This window comes from Aphis gossypii, chromosome 3 (genome assembly GCF_020184175.1).
Source record: "Aphis gossypii isolate Hap1 chromosome 3, ASM2018417v2, whole genome shotgun sequence".
NCBI lineage: Eukaryota > Metazoa > Arthropoda > Insecta > Hemiptera > Aphididae > Aphis > Aphis gossypii.
The window spans coordinates 38,026,185-38,047,029 of NC_065532.1; the positions used below are offsets into that span (position 1 = coordinate 38,026,185).

The 20,845-nt window shown below is 27.8% G+C and overlaps 1 protein-coding gene across 1 annotated transcript; it reads right to left on the bottom strand.

The window, feature by feature from the left end:
- Positions 1-1,312: 1,312 nt before the first annotated feature.
- Positions 1,313-20,518, bottom strand: LOC126551085 (uncharacterized). Its single transcript, XM_050203849.1, has 21 exons — positions 20,380-20,518; positions 18,547-18,791; positions 17,006-17,430; positions 15,033-15,373; positions 14,762-14,913; positions 13,260-13,595; positions 12,333-12,448; positions 11,790-11,960; positions 11,448-11,671; positions 10,450-10,658; positions 9,845-9,967; positions 9,579-9,727; positions 8,105-8,375; positions 3,698-4,027; positions 3,472-3,653; positions 3,237-3,407; positions 2,622-2,833; positions 2,249-2,460; positions 1,850-1,975; positions 1,633-1,781; positions 1,313-1,559 (listed from the first exon to the last, which is right to left on the bottom strand). The coding sequence occupies exons 4-21, from the start codon at positions 15,178-15,180 to the stop codon at positions 1,313-1,315; spliced, it is 3,528 nt and encodes a 1,175-aa protein (XP_050059806.1). The 5' UTR covers positions 15,181-15,373; positions 17,006-17,430; positions 18,547-18,791; positions 20,380-20,518.
- Positions 20,519-20,845: the final 327 nt, after the last annotated feature.

Below are 20,845 nucleotides of genomic sequence, written 5' to 3' on the forward strand. Positions count from 1 at the left end.
CTCTTATTGACAAGTTAACTGGCCAATTTTGATTTAGACGTTATTATAAACTCTACAACAGTATAGGGGAATCGTTGCGCTATGATTTGAAGAAGTGAAGTCTATGTTTAATGTTATATTTTTATTGTATTATTCTTTTAATTCATTTTAGTCATAGTTATGAATAATGACACGGCGTTTGGTATAGGCTATTTGGCTACAGTTCTGTCGTGAGCTTATTTTTCTGATGTCTTATCGGTCATCGCATAATTTTATTATTCCAATATTCAATAAATTAAGCTGAATTTAATATAATCACAGTGTTAGTTTATCACTTAAGGACGACAACAAACCATATTTAGACACTAAAACTATTTCAGATTTTCCAAATATTGTTATTAACATTCGTTAATTTGTTAAAATCTGGTAAGGCCTTTGCATTACCCAAATAAGTTTTAAGCGTTTTCAACTATTATATGGTATGCATTGTAAGAGTTTGAACTTGGATCCAAATTTGAAAATGCTTCAATACTAAGAATTCAATACACATTAATGATAGGAATAATAAAATAAAAAATAATAACCTAATAATTTAGTATAATATAAAACATAATATTTTTGTTGTTCAATTACAATATTAATTGTTCTTGGTAAGTATTCAATTTAAAATAATGTAAAGTAGTAGCAATATTATTATAACGTTATGGTGTGTACTTCATTACATTTTGTTGGTCATACATTCTCTTGTTATTCATAATTTATTTAATTGATGAATTGAAAAAAAAATGTTATTTAATGTATTTACATTATATTGACATCAAAGGAAATATAGTATGTTTTAACCTGGTTATAATGGTTATTTATTGAGTCATTTTGAGTTATGAGGTTATTTATTTCGTCATTTCACTATTTAAACTATTTTCATAATAAATGTCTATGTATAGATGTACCTATATAGTTACACATAATTTTGATTAAAAATATTAATACTTCATAAAATAGAAATGAACTAAAATTGATGATTTAAAATTGTTAATTTTGAACAACATTGATAAAAGTGATTTAAATGTATTTTAAAACCCTATAATTACCTAGTAATTATTGTAAGTAATCAACTTATATTTTAGTATAAAAACAACTAAAATAAATTTAATATCCATTGCATGATTTTGTAATTATTACTTGTAAACCTATAAACACATCTAAATATATGTTAATAAATATTTTTTTGATTATTATTATTATAATAAACACTATTAAAATATATTTTAATTATTTATCATTTTTGTAATCTGATACAGGATATAATACTTTGATTTAAGTTTTTGTTGTATTATTTTTTGATTTTTTTAAATCTCTTCATAAAGTAGTGCATACCATAATAATACGCAAGTTCCAATACTAACACCGTCAAGGAAATTAACAACCCATAACCAAACAATATTATTGTTGGAAGTATTTCTTTGATAGATACACTGACATAATTCCTATTTTTTTTCGCTGAGTCACATGTTGGTTTTTTTGGTGTCCATCTTTGAATTAATCGTTTTTTAATCCCAACTTCATGTTGTTGTATCAACCTTTGTAAATTATAACAGTAACAAACATAACAAAAAAAAATTTTATAATTTGAGTACGTAAACAAAAACATACTTTTGTTTAAATACATCTTTGTAACCAGATTTTTTAACCACCGGTATAGCTAGAACAGGTAGTTTGAACAGCTGAATTTCATATAATCCACATTTTTCTTCTTCTCTCCATTTTCTATTAATAATTTGATAAGCTGACGTTTTTTCAACCTAAATAAAATTTAAAAATAACTTTCTCTGAATTTGTATAGAGGTATAAAATAATAAAATATTTCAACCATAAATCCATGGAATTCTGTGCGAATCCTTTCAATTCCCCTAGATGCATCTGTGAATGAGTTATTTTCATCGTATGGTTTTATTTTCACGTCATATAGTTTTCTCAATATTTCATTAGTTGTTTCCTATAACACAATTTAAAATATTTACAGACAGTTACCTAAATTATTTTTTTTTTAGAAGCTAAATTATCTATTTAAAAACATTTATAGCATGAATATTATAGTAAATAATTATTATTAAATTACATTAATTAAGAGGAATAATGTACTTAATGAGATAAATAAAATGCATGCAGTTTATAATATTTTATTTAAACATTTACTATTTAAAATGTATTGATATTATGATAATATCTATCACACTGGTAATATATTAAATTTAAATTGCATGCTTACGTTAAAATAAGGTTTTGCGTATGTGGCAATCTGTATACTCATTGTCATAGATTTTTCGTGGAGGAGATCTTTTACGTTATTTATTGATGAGCTCGTTGACTGTAACAGACTCACAATTGAAGCTGAGTATGCATTGAATAGGAAAAAAGTAGTTGAAAATAGTACAAAAACTACAATTTTTATAGAATTCAAAACTAAGACAATTGTAGAACCTGAAATTGTATAGATAAAATATTAAACTGTAAAAAGATATATAGGCTGTATGTGCTACTCATGTTCACCAAAACATTTTCTATTGATTTTTTTTTCTGATATCAAAAGAACATTGTTAAATATTAATCACGTTTGGAGTTTTGAATAAAACAATTATTACCTTGTTGGCAAATAGCACCATGCACTAGTCCTATAATTTCCAACACATTTAATGATGTTCTACGATTGGCTTTGAATTTATTTAAAAACAGAAGAATCAAAACGAATCCCATAAGCATGACTAAGGTGACTTGCCATACTTCATACTTAAATGGTTCGATATGGATATTAGTGACACTAGATAACATTGGTTGCTTGAATAATATATTGCTTCTGTAATTAAATCAAACATATAATTATAGTACGGTGAAATTTTCAAATAACAAACTTCCATTTAACTAAATTTTCTATTTAACGAATTGATTTTGAGAGCCATGACCTTCATTGTTAATTATTATGCATTAATTTTGTTTAATGAAATCTTCTATAATACGATTTTTTTTTCTCCGTGAGGATTCATTAAAGAAAAGTTTCACATTATTAGATAGGTACTTATAAATAAAATTATTTACCGACAAATGCATTGTTAGCAACTTATTGAATAATTTAATGGTTATTATCTTGTTAAATTAAGCAGACTAATATTATTATGCCACTAGTTATTTATTATCTTATATGTTTAAATCAAACAAAATTATTATCTCGGTCACAATATTATCTATTATAGGTATATTACTCTAAAGAAACTGTTCCAACTGTAAAATCAACTGCTGTCATTCTATCGAGTCTCATCAGCGATCCAGCAGCGCCAAAATCACTTTCTTCTCTTTGCAAAATGCCAGTTAAACCAAAAAAAGAACCATTGCCGTATGACCAACCATGATCGTCAGTTATAGTCAAGGTATAACTAATAATATCAATAATAAAAATATAAACACTTTATAAACAATCATAAAATATTATTGCAGTACTTGAAGTTTAGTTGGTAAGCTAAAAGTTGAATCATTGGATAATGCATGTAAGTGTATACATCTAAGCCAGAAGTTGTTGTCTGATTGAAACCGACAAATTCAGATGGATTGAAAATCTGCAAGAAATAACAAAAACTAAGTAAATGTTTATAGTATAAGTATATTTTATATTTATACATAAAAAGTTACAAATAATATGTGAAAATACTCTTGGAGTCTTCCTTACCACAGTAGTCGCTTTTAGATTAGTTCCCCGAAAATTTGTTCTTAGTCTAATCGAGTCGTTGATTTCTATATGATATTTTGATACCAAACCTGTTTTAAAAACTCGAATCGCATCTAATTTACTTGCTCGAAAACCACTCCAAATCTCCCAATCATTATTTCCAATTTCTTGAAACAAAAACACACCAGAATCCGGTAATACGTAGGATTTTCCCAAGTATGTTTCAAAAACAACCGAAGCAATCTTCAAGGTATCATTTGTATTCAAAACTATTTTTTGGTTAAACAAAAACCAGTCGTTTTGCAAGTTGAATAATCGATTATTCGACACCTAAACAGTAATTATATTAATAATCATCATTAGTATAATAGATCCACCTAATGTACAAAACAGATATTTTGAACATTATAACAATTATTTTTGTTTATAAAAATATAATGATGCGGTATTATGATAAAAGTGAATACATTTGTTTAAATATTTTCAAACTTCTAAGTAAGTATCAAAGCTAACTTTACAATTTTATGTGTAATTAAATACTTTTTGTATTATTATAAAGTAAGTCCTAGGTAATAATAAATAAAACCTATAAAATATAGAAATTCCCGACACTAAATAGAATTTTACAATTAAATAGTATAATTATTCAATTTTAGTACATAAAAACAATTAATATCGCTCGAAATATCACTTTTTTTATAAATATTTATGATGAAAATTGAGAATTAACACAAAAATATAATATTAATCATCAAATTGATAAACGTTACATCAATTCATGTAAAAGGACTATAAATCAGATATTTATAAAAATTCTAATATATTTTTTGGCGCAGAGTTGAAAAAACCAGGAGTCTGGAACTCAAGTCTAAATAGCTCCACATCCAAAGATATAACATAGTTATGAGTAAAATTTATAACTGTACGTCGTTAAAAAAACAGGGGGAGGTTATATGAATATTGTTTCGGCATTACCAGTGTCACGACAACAATGAATAATTAACATAGCATTTGTGCAACTTTTTTTTTATAGTTTTCTCACTCTTCTCAGAATCTAAAAACCACTTAAAAAGTTATGATCAATAGTTGAGTTGTAATAATAATATATACATTATACACATATTAGAATAGATACTTTCTTTAAACAAAAATACTTGTTTCTGCTTAAAATATACTCAATGATTTATAACTAAACTGTTTTATATTATAATGTAGTTTAAATTAATTAATGGTTTTTCCTTCCTAGAAATTTCTGGGAGTGCCAAACCTAATCAACCAAGAATTAATGTATTACACTACTATAATTTATGTTATATTTTATTAATTAATATTAATTTGCTTATAAATTATATGAAATATATATGTGGTGAAAAACCTTATGCATGAAGTTTAATGTTCCATCACAAGATAAATCAACTATGAATCCATGTCTATACCACGTGTCGTATATCTGATGCGCAAATAAATAAAAACTCAACGATATGTCGTTTAACGATAATGTCTTTAATAGTTCTTCATTTACATCTATCAAACATAATTTAACCATTTCAATGTACATTATTCAATATTATAACTTAATATACTCAAATCTTAATCATAATCGATTTCATTAATAATTCTAATTACCTGTGGGCCAACACGTAGCAGCAGTAATTGTTTGGACGTGTCTTTGGATAAAAAACTTCGATATAACTTTTATCAAATCACTGTGTTCGTTTTGAGATGTAAATTGAATGATCAAAATTAAAAATAACACTAATTGAGTAATAATAATTTTGATCATATCGTTCGTTAGTTTGCTATTATGATTTAGGTTAACTTATAAACTTATAAGCCTTTGTCGTATGTTAGTATTCAGATTTAGTAAGATTTATACGAATAAGTAATATGTTATTTAATGTTGTTCCTATTTATAAACATGATACTAAAACGTTAAACTAAATTGACATATTGGCAAACAACACAAAATTATTTCAAGGATTTTTTTTTTTTTTTGCAATTCGGTAAGTAAACATTATTATTTTCACTTTACGATAAACCTAATGGATTTGTGAATATAAATGTTATAATATTCTGTTTTAGCTACAGTTTATGTAATAATGTATTAGTTATTAGTTATTACCTAGTGTTTGATAGTGACGGTTGTACTTATGACCGCTCTTAATAAGTTACCTCTATATTAAATTTAAGTAACACAGCATTTGTTGAGTGATGTGCAATAATGACATGTTCGATGAAGATAATTTACAATTTAAGGAGTTCAAGTAGTATTAAAATTAACTGTATCTATTAACTGTATCTATTTCAGAGAAGACAAATTTTGCAAATTGAATAAAACGACTACAGACAGCCTACAATATAACCAGGACGTTATCGAAGCGCCAAGTATCAATGTTTCTATAATAGTTCTTCCATAATCTTTAAAACATTGAATTCCTAACTTGATGTTTTCTTCTTGAAACAAATAGAAAACTGGTTTCATCAATTACAGGTACTAAAAAAAGAAAACCGGAGAATTCGTGGAGAAAATATGCAACTTAAAGAAAAAATAGTTATTCTAAATAAGTATATTTTATTGGAATAATCTATAGAATATTATGCTATGCTGGCATAATCAATGTACCATATATTGATTATGAAGATTGCGTTTTAAATTAAATCCGTTAATTAACATTGTTTTCATTCTAAACGATCAATATAAATAATAATAATTACTCAACACCTGTTCCAAATGCTTCTTATGTATCATAATATAGTGTTCCTAAGAACTTAAATAGTTAATAACTATTTTGGGTTGAAGAGACAAAAAAACCATCTTTGTTGTATTTTCCATAAAAACGAAATTTAAGGGTAAACCTTTAAATAGAGTGATAAAAAAAAAGAAAAGAAAAAAAGCTCTAAAACAACTACAATTGATTATGAATATGTTATCAAAACTAGTATAAATCAATTAGTTTGTATTATTTGTTTTCTTTTATTACTGAAAATTTTACTCTATTCAATGTGCTGATGGTTCAATTTGCAGATATTGTTGAAAAAAAAATATTTGACTATTTAATAGGTACTATTTTTTTTTTGTAGTAAAAAAAAAAAAAATATATATATATATAATATATTGTAATTTGGAAATATTTATTTGTATTAACAAATACCTGATATGATCCAAATAGTTATATTTATAATTTACTCGGTTATAAATTTTACTATAAATATAATTTTAAAAAGATGACACATTTATTTTTACTAAACACCATTTGGATATTGACTTGTATGAATAAAATGTTTGTGAAATGAAAATTGTTAAATAAATAGCTGATCTCGTGCACTTCGTTGGACATTTAAAGTGCAAACAACAATATCATGTTTTATTTTTTACATATAATGAACTACTCAACGTTGCCGCCGACCAGTAACACCAGATGCATTCCTTCGTAATTCGTATAGGCGTTAAAATTATTGTCAATGTTAAAAAACTTAACTATGTATTAAAATTTGTTTATGCAAATAAAAATATAATTGCTTAGTATTTAAATATTTTCCATTTGAAAATCAAAATGTATTATTATTTTAATATTTTAGTGATTGAGCAAAATTATGAACAACATATAGGTACTATTGTATAGGTACCTATAATAATTATAGAATATTTATATTTTAAGATTACTATATTTTTCTTTAAGTTCGGCTCGTATGATTAATATAATTTTTCTTCCATTGCAATTTGATTAATATTTTTTAGAGCATTTAACCAACAACATAATTTGAAATTTTTCACTTCTCATATTTGTATTTTGTCAAATAGAACAATTCATTCAAAGTTATTCACGCTGTAGTGATTGCCAATTCCAACTTACGAAACGCATTCGATTTTTTTTCACGTCGTACCGTTTTAGAGTCTTACACACACAAATAATAACTAATGATACAAATATTTTTATTTTATGTCCGATAACATGGGTCGTCTTAAATTAATAATTAATCGTATATGGCGATAATCAAATAAATATATATTATATACGATTTATTAATTATTTATGACATTTTAAGGATGAGATACATCACAAGAAAAAATCATTATATTTTTAAAAAAATGTTGACTGATGTTATTATGATAATATATTTTAGTTGTGTAACTGTCTAAACACTCTAAACCCGTGTAAACATTTTGTGCATTTTAAGTATATTTTTCAATAGTGTAAATACAATAATGCAGTCATACTTAAAAAATCACGAACCATAAACTAGAGACAAATTTTACATTAACAAAATTATAACGACGGAAATGTCATTATTTTAACACTTGGGCCATATTGTTGAAATTATACGCCACTGATTAGAAATAATGAACATGATATAAAATATATTGTGTTATACTAATATTGTTAGCTTGTACAGTAAAGTTTAAATTTTATTGTACAAAAAACGAAACACACCTAAATATGATTCGGTGTGCAGATTTTGGCTATAACAAGTGTAAGTGTGGTATGTAATTTCAAAAAACAAAATTATGATCGAAATACATAATCCAAACCCATATATCTGAAGCATGGGATATATTTCTTTTATAGAAACGCTGACAAACTGATTGGCTCGGTTTGAAGAATCACACATAGGCTTGGCAGGGATCCATCGTCTTATGATTCGATTTTTAAGTCCAACCTCTTGTTGTTGTATCAATCTTAAATTTCATTATAATTAATTATAACATATCATATTATTATACACTTATAAGGAGGAAAAAAAATAAAATATGTATATATATTATAGTATTATATTATATAAATCATATTTATCAGCATAATATTGTTAGGTACATACATTTTTGCAGATTAAACTTTATTACAAACTTTATACATTATGTCAGTGTTTCTTAAACGTTGTTCCGCAGAACCTTAGGGTTCCGCAAAACTTGAGCGCTTTTTTTCAAAATTTTCAAAAAAATTACTACTAAAAATTAGTAGCTGTTAGCGGAGCAAAACTATTTTACGCATTAAAACTATTACAACAGGAGTTTATCGCACTGTAATAAGTAGGGGCTAGGATTTTAAAGCATAATAAGCAACTAAAAAAGCATACGATTGTTTTAAAAAAGCAAAAAAAGTATATTTTTTTTTTTATAAAATGAATAAAAAAATTTGAAAAAATAATTAACTACCATGTATTTCCCTAGATTTGCAGTAATTAAACTGACAACATAGAATAATTCTATAACATAGAAAACTAACTCTTTACATCCATTGAAGTGATCAGTGCATACTTAATACAAGAGGTTTCATATTACAACACTAAATTTTGAAATGGCAATGTTCGATATCGATGTTGTACCTATTGTTGTAAAGGCATACTTATGTAGATCGACAACCTATACATACAACACATATTTTAATAATCAAGATAATGAAAACAATAATAATCAAAAAAATAAACAAAAATATAAACATTTAGTCCGCATTCTGGATTCTTACGTTTCTGATTAATTTAGTTTTTTATTATTACTGTAATGTCATAATAAACATATAAAAATTCTACAGTTGAAATAACTGAAAAAAGCAATAAAAGTATTTATAAGCCGAAAAAAGCAAAAATAAATTGGTTTATTTGAAATCAAAATGACGTGAAACGAATTTATGTATAAAAATAAGATTTCTATCTCATATATAAAAAAGAAGCATATGCTTTAAATCCGAGCCCTAGTAATAATCAATAACTTATTTTTGAAAACTAAATAAAAATAGCTAAAAATCTAAAAAAAAAAGTAGATGTTTCACGATAAAAGTGGACAGAAAAAAAAGAGTTTCACGATTAAGAAAAATGTTAAGAAACGCTGCATTACGTAATAGATGCGCGTATATACCACTGATAATATTATTCGATAACTTACTTTTGTTTTAAAATATCTTTATACCCAGATCTTTTAACGACCGCTAATGCAAGTATTGGCAATTTGAAAAGTTGAATCTCCGATATACCACATTTTTCTTCTTCTCGCCATAATTGACTAATTAATTTGTACGCCGATACAACTTCAATCTTGGAACAATACGATAATGTTAAATATAATCAAAATACACATAATACATATAGAATCGTTGAATTATGTACATCTTGGATCTACTCATTGTTAAAATTTTACATGACTCAACTAACCAAAAATCCATGGAACTCTGTTCGAATTCTAGCTATTCCTGTGCTAGCTTCTGTATACATATCCTTTTCGTGAGATTTCATTTTTTTATCATAAAGTTTTCGTAATAATGGGTCGTCCGTCTCCTAAATTATAAAACCAATCATTTGGATACACATGAAAACATTCATTACAAATATAATTGATTTAAATCATCACGTGGTTAAAAACAACAAAAATTCATTACATTTGAAATATTATAAACATTTTGTATCCGTGTATAAATTCCCAACATTTTGCCGATGACTGGAAATAGGCGAATAAAATGTTATAGCTACTCCAGTTTAATGATTGTGTGATAGGAGATACAGGAGACAACGTGGAATCAAATTAAATAAATGTTTAAGCTTTTAGAACACAATTTAAAATTAAATTAATTTTAGGGTATAGGAAGAAATCCAGAAAAAGTAAATATATTATAGTGATGAACATTTTTAATCTAAATACTTGAATAATTTATTTTTCGATTTTGTTTATGGCTTGGAAAATAATGTACATTTTTGGGTCCGTTATAAAATTTTCCTACCTACTCGTACTAATATAATTACAAGACTTGTATAATACTTACGTCGAAATATACACGACTGTACGGAGTGACTTGTGCGCTAAACGTCATCGACGATTCCACCAAATCGTTAATGGTTTTTATCGAATTGCTGGGTGACTGGAGTAATGCAACGATACTGGCCGAGTACGACGTGAACAGAAATACCGCAGTCAAAAACAACACGAAAATGGCAACTCGTATGGACCCTGCGTTCAGATTCATTGTGTACCCTGTCGAAAAATAAAGAAAAAGCACAGTAGGGAAATGATATGTACGTGTCAACTGTAAGTATCTCAATACGAATTAAAAAATGGTTTACATAAACGAATAAGTGTAGATGGATCAAATAATAACCACTTAGTGTCACAACCTCGCATTCCAAAAAGTAAATTATTGCAGTTATTTATTCTACACGGTCGCTAAATAATTGTGGTAGGTTAAGAGTAATTTGCAATCGCGGCATACTGTTTTTCTCTCTAGCACACAAGCAACACAGACAAAACGCATTCATATAACTGTATTATATTTTTATGTTTTTGATAATCTTAGAGTACCCTAATGATAAATGGTAACCTATTACAAAAATTATACAGAATCGTTTTTTTTGGCGGTTTGATATTATATTGATACTTGATTTGTCTAAATAATGTCTCAAAACAATGTAATATCCATCATTTAAATTTCTAGAGAATATGTTTTTATTTTTTGTTTTTAAAGCCAAAGAAAAAAAATGTACATTGATAAGTCAAACTCACAAACATATTATACCTTATAGTTATTTTTGTAATAAGTGATTTTACTCTAAGATTACTTAAAAGTCATAAAAAATGATTTTACACGAATGCATTTTGTCTAATAATGGTCGTGGATCTGAGAAAGAAAACGAATATTGCGCTTAAATTTTCTTAATAATATATAATAACACGTCTTTATCGTTCAAACTAATAATATACATAATAATATATATAAATATTATATATAAATATATATATATTATATATAAATATAATAATATATACCTTGTTGGCAAATTGCTCCGTGCACGATCGTAACCGAGTCCAAAACGTTTAACGACTCTTTTTCGTCCTTCTTGAACCTTCGTGTTGTCCGGGATAAGAACGCGATGAGTATCGTGAATCCGATAAATGTGAAAAGCGTCACCATCCACACTTCAAACTTAAACGGTAGAATGCAAATATTGTGGACACTAGATAGTGGTGGTTGTTTGAACAACGCCGCCGGTCTATAATCAAAATTGAATTATAACATAAAATCTTAATATATAAATAATAAATAGTATTGTGTATTATGTTTCATAGACCACGAAAAAACTGTTTCAACAATGCATTGTGTCGACTTACTGTCTATAGAAAGTCCCTACGGTATAGTCGATTGCATTCATTCGATCATTTCTTATAAATGAACCGATGCCGCCAAAATCAATTTCTTCTCTCTGTAGTAGACCCGTCAGCCCACTAAACGATCCGTTTCCCAAATTCCAGCCAAAACTATCGACGATACCTAAATCTATCCTATACACATGAAAAAAGGTATTCTATTAACATTTAAGATATAATTATCTTAAAATATAAATATTCTATAATTATTGTAGATATACGTTAGTACCTATTTAGGTATGTTGTTCATAATATTTTGCTCAATAACTTTAAAATAGTAACACATTTTGATTTTCAAATGGAAAATATTTAAACACTAAGAAATTACATTTTTATTTACATAAACAAATATTAATACTAATAATAATATACATACATAGTTAAGTTTTTATAATTAATAGTTAATACACAATAACTTAAACCTCCAATCTTGGAAGTAGGAGCCAACACAAAAAAAATTATCCCTAACAATACTTGACTGTTTATTTTTTAATCTGTTTTGCTTACTTAAAGTTTAGTTGATCCTGTAGAATCATGTTCAAATCGTAATGCATCTGAGCGAATATATCTAGATCGGTGTCAGCAAATGGATAAAACCCTTTGAATTTGTTTGGTTCTGAGATCTAACAAGAAATGATGACAAAATCAAATAAATTACAATAAACGTCATGGGTGAATATTTTATAGGACTGATGGAAGCTATAACCTAAATTTCGAAAGTTTAAGAAGTTATTTTAGTATTTAATTCATATATATATTATACAAGTTTTAAATTATTATCTATTAACTTTCCTTCTTCCCATAACTGTACATATACATTATTTATTTTACACTTACATGTTTTTAATCAAAATTATTTATTTTATCTGACTTTCGTTTAGACGATTACCTGTTAGCAAAGCAGTCACTGTTTATGAGATAATAATAGCAAAAACTTGGTTTTTAATTAAAATTCTTCAAAATTAGATTCTTGAAAAGTTTATTAGTTAAGATAACTAAACGTAATATTTTCATTTTTGATTAAATTTGAAGTCATAAGTCGTACTAAAAAAATAATTAAAATATTTCATAAATATAAAACTATCAGGAAAGTTGAACAATAAATGTTTGCCCTTTTAAATGCACATAAACCAATAAATTGCATACTTTTGTTTTATAAAAAATAAAATGGTTTTTTATTTTAAGCTTTACTTTAATTCCATAACAAATTTATATATACAGTCTACTAGTTAAAAAAAAAAAAGAAAATCCGGTAAAGTGTGACGTACACGGATATCATAATCTTTATTGGATAGTTATTTTAACTCTTTTCTTCTATATAATATATTATGGATGCTATTATTATGTTTAATACTACGTTTAATTATTTGTTTCGGTTCACGTGACTGTTATTATATGAACCTAGGCAGAAAATTTATTACGATGTTTACTCACCACAGTAGTTGCCTTCAATGTGATACCTCGTAGGTTTGACCTGAACAAGATGGAGTAATTTTTTTGAAGATTAAGTTTGTCGGTTGTCACCAGCCCATATCTGTTGATTTGGATTCTTTCCATTTTACCGACTTTGAAACCTTCCCATATTTCCCATCCATCGGCGATGTCGACAAAAAGGAACACATTGGATTCCGGTAGAACGTATGCTTCGCTCAAATGCATTTCAAACGTCTCGAACGCGATCTTCGATGTGTCCTGCAAGTGACTTTCGTTTCGCTGTGAGTTAATTAGTATCCAATCATTTTGCATGTTAAAAAGTCTGTGTTTCGAAGCCTGCGAGCGTATAAAATATAATATTATTTATGGGTAAGAACTAAAATCGCCATTACAATAATGATTCGATTACTTTTTAAAAAAAAAAAAAAAATACAATTTATAATGACGTGAATTGATTACCTTCATCAGTAAGTTAATGGCAGGTATAATTTTAGAAAAATAATAATTATCAAGCGCATTAATAGTCTATGAATAAAGTGATTTTTACTATAACAACTAACAAGCGTTTAAACGGAAATTAAAAAGTGCAACGTATAATGTGCATATTAAATTCTATACTGCAGCAGAATATCGTTACGATTGCTACCACGATCTTCATGTAGCTTTTTAAAAAATCGCTAAATGAATAATACCTATATTGTTATTTTATGTATTGAAAACTTGAAAAACTTATATTATTAATATACAATATATTACATAATGAACTCATCAATATATAATCGTTCTAAAAGTATCAACGCAATCGATTCCACCAAAGTTTCCTGTTAAAAAAAAAAACATATAAAAACTATATTATACTAACTACATCGACCAATAATTTCGCCGAATACTGTTCATTAGATAATATGCATTTATATTCTATATCTATTAACGGCACCGGCTACACTATTCATAGATGATATAAAAATCGTTTAACTGAGTCTTAAATTTATAAAAAAAAAAAGGTTGAAACCAGTTATACGTTTTAAACTGCATACATATTATATTACTGAAATTGTTTATTAAAATAATTAATTTATAACACATGTCATAATGTTGAATTTAATAATATGTACAATTATGTATTAATATCATGTATAATTTATTTAAAATACCTCTATCATAATTTATATAATATGAATATGTTATACAACGAATTTAAAATATAATTAGTATAATTTATTTAAAAAAAAAAACGTTAAGCAATGAACAAACTAAAAGCACTTAAAGGTTATAATTATAAATATTTATATTTTTTTTTAAATTTAAGGCTCGTCACGATAGATAATAGTAATTGTAATAAACAATTAGCTGGCGGAGTTGATACAAAATCGAAGAGAATGATGTACATGATGACGGAACACTTAAATTAAAACACATACACATCCTCTATATTAGTCTTTAAAAAATCAGATAAAAAGTAATCGACTGTGCAGATAGTGGTACTCATAACAGCAAAATACCTTTTGAAACAAAGTGGTTGTAACCTGAACACAAGACACATCAACCAGAATTCCATATCTATACCAAGTTTCGTGCACTGGAATCATGGACGGACGGAAATTCACTGATATGTCAGCCGACGACAGTGCCAAAAGTAGTCGGCTGTTTGCGTCTGAAGAACGTCATTCGTATAATAAACGTACATTGGCGTAATATTATCATTTTTATTTGCCATTCAACTAAATTCTCAAATTTTATAAAACGATAAAGGTCAAAAAAAAAAAAAATTACCTTTAGGCCAGCACGTGATAGCAGTTACAGTTAGTACGTGTTTTTGAATAAACACTCTGGTCAGTGCGTTTATCAAGCCATCGTATTCCGCCGACGTTTTAAACGATGACGCCACAAGATAAAACCAAAATGCCACAGAATTTCGCATTTTTAACGATTGGTTACATAAATCAAATGAAAAAATTTAAATCGATTCGGACTCCCAACTCGCCTTGCACACAAATGGCATACTTTGTTAGTGGAATAATGGTGATAGACTATCACTAAAATATAAATCAAATGTTTGAAGAATAGTTAAGTCAAGTCACGAGTCGCGTGTTTAATTTTTTTTTCTAGTTCACCTGAAACAAAATATAGGTATTTAGTCAATATTTTATTTAGATGTATCGTAATGGAGGTCAGATAACATATTACAATTACATCAAAGGATACGCTTAAAAAAGTAATATTATGTAGGATATTTTATCAACATAAATATTAAATTAGTATTTATTTTATGAATTGCAGATATTATGATTTTTTATTATTTAGATACACTTTGTTGAAACAGTCAACAGTTGAAAAACTATATCAATGTATAATATACAAAGATTTTATTTTTTTATAGTATTATTATATAGTGACACTCGACTAAAAAATATTGCAAGTATCGTCAAAAAAAAAAAAATAATAATAGTAATAATTTACTTTAGATATTTTAACTATTATTATATGTAATAAATAAAATTGATATATCTACACTATTAAAGAAAACCAGTTTAATAATAAATTGGAAAAGTTGTAGTACGTCAATTATCCAGAATACATCTTAAATTCAGCTTAAAACATGTTTGCTATGATAATTATTTCCTTAAAATAACAATATAATTATCATTATAAATTTGTTTATCAATTTAAGATTTGGTTTTTTAAAATGTACAAATTAATGTATGTTAAAAAATAGTTTGGTCTAGTGTTTAGCCTCATTAAAAAAGTTAAGTCTAAGTTGGTTAGAACTTGAATATCAGTGAAGTAATATAAATTAGTGATATTGGGGTTTTTTTATAGTTAACACTACCTTTTACATAGATTAGCTAGAGTTGATACACTAATAAATTAATAGGTATAACACTGATTTATGATTGTTTTGTCAAATGAATTACTTTTCTTCTTCTAATGGTTAATGTGAATAATTTACAATTTAATTCTAGAAAAGTTAATTCAATTTAACTTTTAATTGCTAAATCACAAATCAAAAGCCTGTAATAGTAGACTGGATACTAATGGCAACTTCTCTTCTCCATAGTATATTATAATCCCTTAAATATCCCATGTATCATGCAAAATATATCGTTCCAAAAAAATTAATATTACTTAGAATATAAATATTTTTTTCTTCGACTACATTCTTAACCTTGGTTAATGGAAAATATTGTAAAAGATTCCTGTAAGTTATGTTGCCTATAATAACGGAGTTAAATTAATTAAGATACTATTTAAGTACTTAAATATTTTATATTGTTATATTGTTATTTTTTATAAGATTGAATTTTATATCGTATAGTAGGACTTTATAACATAATTAATACCTTTATTAGCTTATAATGAATAAGTTATCAAAATATATGGTCAAATATACAAGAACTTTAATCGTTTCAAGTTTGTATTAATATTTATATAAATTATATTATACTTATAATTCAAATGTCGAAAAACCACCTATTTAACTTTGTACATATTTATCTAAAGAATTAATTTATATTGTCGCAGAACTATTTGTATATATTATCCATGGTCGTGCACAGGTTTTAGATTCCTACAAAGATATGTATAATACTAAAAATGTTACACGAGTAAAATTTTTTAAGCATTTTAACTTAAAACTCTGAAAAAAAAATAGATATTTAAACGTAAAATAACAATTTTTCCTCGTTACACAATTCGGTTTCTTGTCCGCGTTTTAGTGGATGGCCTTTTAGTATCGGTCGACGTACTTCTCGCGTCCACAGATAAGTTCCGGGCTGCTTAGGTGGTGATCGCGTATCTCATCGATCGGCATGATTGAGCCTTGTCAGCATTCAAACGGCTCGGAATCAACATTTTACAAAGAATGTTTGCTTGCTGGTTTCCGTCTCGACTACCATATCGCAGCGCCACATCCGGCTACGAGTTCCGGACGATCACAAGTCGACTATCGTCATCCGGTCTCACGGAGACATGAAACACTTTGCGTACCTGTTACGCGACCCGTCACGATAGGATATATTGGGCTATAGCGTTAAATGGGCGGCATCAATTTTCCGTGAAAGCATTCGTTTTCGCCTGCATTTGTTCACATTCGTGGAACACTTCATCGGAAAACGTCAGTTGTGTTTGGCACACGGTCGTCCGCGACTGCCGTTACTCAACATGGTTACTCCTATAAGTTAAGAATAGCGTTCAATAATATTTATTTATTTTGACTTTTTTGAAAAAACTTTAAGTAAAATTTTAGCATCCAAGTCAGTGTAGATTAAAATTCGGTTTGGTTAATATGTATGCTATCATATTTATTTAATATATTTATCCCTTGGTAGACTAAAAATGGATTTGCAAAAAAAATCTGAAAAAATATTTTATTTTACAATAGACTCGTTGAAAAAAAATGTTTGTAGACGAGGTCAAAATATTACAAGCACTAAACAAGTACAACTACAAAATATTTTATATTAAATCATCATAACAATATTAATATTACATCCCACCAGCGCGGCGCATTAAAAGTAATTTTGAAAGTCGATAAATGTTATAGTTAATAGTGACTCGAGGTTAATATTGTATTTTAAGACTATTTAATTTCAAAACTATACGTGAAATAATCTGGAAACTATTTACAATTAAAATAATATGTATTATATCTATATGGTGTGTTAAAAGTTTCTTAGTTTTGCGATTTTCTTAAAAAATAATAAATTTTGATTTTGCAATTTTGACAATATTTCACAACAAACTTCCGTTGAATTATACTGTCGCTGTATGAAATATTTACAGTACTATCCCTTTCCCTCTCTAGAAATCTAAAAAAAAAACAACAGAATTGCATGTAAAGCCCGTAAATTCCTCGCATCGCTTATTAGAAGTTAAACTAAACTAAATAAAAATACAGCCATCGGAGTAACATATACACGCTTGTCACATATATTATATGCTATACAAGATATTATTATGTATACTTGTTCCCGAAAACATAATATAAAATATAATAAATTCAATGTCGGGTAATACGTTGCCATATATTGTAATAATAATAACGTATACGTATAGATATTATTATAAACAATTTATAAATCATCGTTAATTTGATGGTATATTATACTGTATTGTGATAAATATAAAATACTATTTTTTTACGAATTTTTCGTCTTCCAATAGAAAACTAAAATTAAAAAAAAAAAAAAAAAACGTTTCTTCTGTCAATAATAACGATGATAGCCTATAAAAGTCTCTATCTACCAACATTATATTAAAATAGCAATTATTATTATATAATATTTACCACAACAGATCGTCTTCATCGTCGCTGCAGCAGCAATATAATATATAGTACGATAAATGATTCGTACGTAGACGGTAAATTGTGCTGTGGCGTTAAAAAAATGTAACCATTTGATAATAATAAATTATAACAATACGTCTTGTCCCCGAGACCTCTTATGTCATGGATGAGAATTATTATCGTAAATCATATCGCGATAACCGTCGACCGGTTTGTCAGACTGCTAGCCAAAAACCACGTATCCACTGAGCAGTAGCACGTAACAAAATAACAAAAAAAAAAAAACAAATTTAATAAACTAATACAGACAGTCTCGGCATTGTGGGTGGGGGCGATGGGGATGAGGAAAACAAACATCTCGCACATTATCTAAGGTGGTTGTTATATTATGCGCACTGTAGTCGTAGTCCGTCGCCAAATAGCCGTTCGCCTAACGAATACATCAAACCTGCTGTACGCAGTAGCACTCTCTGCTTCCATCTCTCTCTCTCTCTTTTTATGTACATTTTATATAATAATAAAATACATTATGTGTATATATATTAAAATGAAAATATGAATCATTTTTCGATTGTGAAAGCAACACGTTTGAAAAAAAAAATAATAAATATAAATAACATACACGCTGTACAAACAAAAAACATAATATCGTATTAACCTATCGGGTAACTGGTCGTGAAATCAAAAAGTGACTTCGACTAATACGAGTAAAGACTTTTTTTCGTCTTTTGTCCGTCACAAATTCCGTTTTAATTTTTTTTTTTTTTTTTTTGTAAATCGTTAAATCGTTTCATACAACTCACACTACTGTGTTACTTATGACGATTGCAGCTGCACTGCTCCTATACTATATTTGTTATAATACTCGTGCGTGCGCGCGTGTGTAAGTGTATACAATTTCTCAAGTTCTTTTTGTCCACCGCTCATTGAAATTAATTATCAAAAGACGTAACTAGACTACGATTATAAAGATGAATTACAAGCGGCAGCGGCAGAGTGCGATGCACAAGACCATCGGTTCACAAAGCACCGACGCGCGACGATAGAGGTATACCTACAAGTCATAACCTACGGTTCGTTTGGTGCGGCTGTGTTGAACGATACTCACTCTTTCTTCGGTTTAACAATATTATAATAGTTTTAGTCTTTGGTGTCTGCCGAGCAGACGGAGACGCGGTGAAAACGGCAATAGGAAAACTCGAGAGTCAATTATTCGTGTATAATAAAAATAATAGTAATAATAACGATAATTACATATTATTATAATATAATGTGTTGTGTTTATGGTCTCTTAGTCTTATATTTCCCCATATAATACCAGACGTATATACGTGCACGTCCGTAAATAATATTATACACACACTCGCGTGTGTTTTTTTTCCACTCACATGACGCATAATATACACATTAAAAGCACTGATAATAAAAATTAATAATGGAAGAAAACGAACGAGTGTTTTTTTTCCCTCGGTCGTAATGTTCTTCTTTTTGACACTCGTACACTACATCACGATATCCGTATTTTACGATGAGCAACGTTCGAGATAACCGATAATGATTTATCCGACTGCCGTGCAGTCCAATGCGCGCGCGCACGTGTGCGACTGAAATAATCGTTTTCGTCGTTTATATAAAAGAAAACAGTGCACACTTCGAACGTATTATTGTAAAACTTATTCTCATTGTAATCGTCGTGTTTCTGTCGACGGGAGCAAGTCGCGTGGATTTAGAACAGGGCTGTGGTGTGCTAAGTTGGGCGGGTTAGCGTGCAGGCCAAACGCACGATTAAAATATAATAATATTATATTACGTATCTATGTGTAAAATGCAAACCTATCTGTTTGAGGCCCAACGACGATACAGGACGTGTTGTAAATCACAGTAATCGTTATCCTCGACGCGCGATGGCAGTCAGCGGAATTTGACGGTCCTTCTAATGTGACGCTGATTTTTTCTTCCACCTTCAAATATTAACGACTGCCGTGTTATTTCAGATCGGGGAAAAAAACCGTTGATGATTTATAAACGACGTTACGACGACGAGTTATGACAAATAAACAATAATATAATATTATCGTTCTGAATAATATACTGTAGTGTCGTATACAGTATTTCTATATCTAGTAATATTTATCGTATTGCGATTTCTGTAAAGGTATTGCGGAAAATATAAACGCTGTTCTAAAAATACAATGTCAACTAAACGTCGTGAAAAAAAAATATGATTCTGCGGTCTGAACACTGTGATCGATCCGAATAAACGTGTTAAACGAGATTATAACTGCAATAATTGCGACTG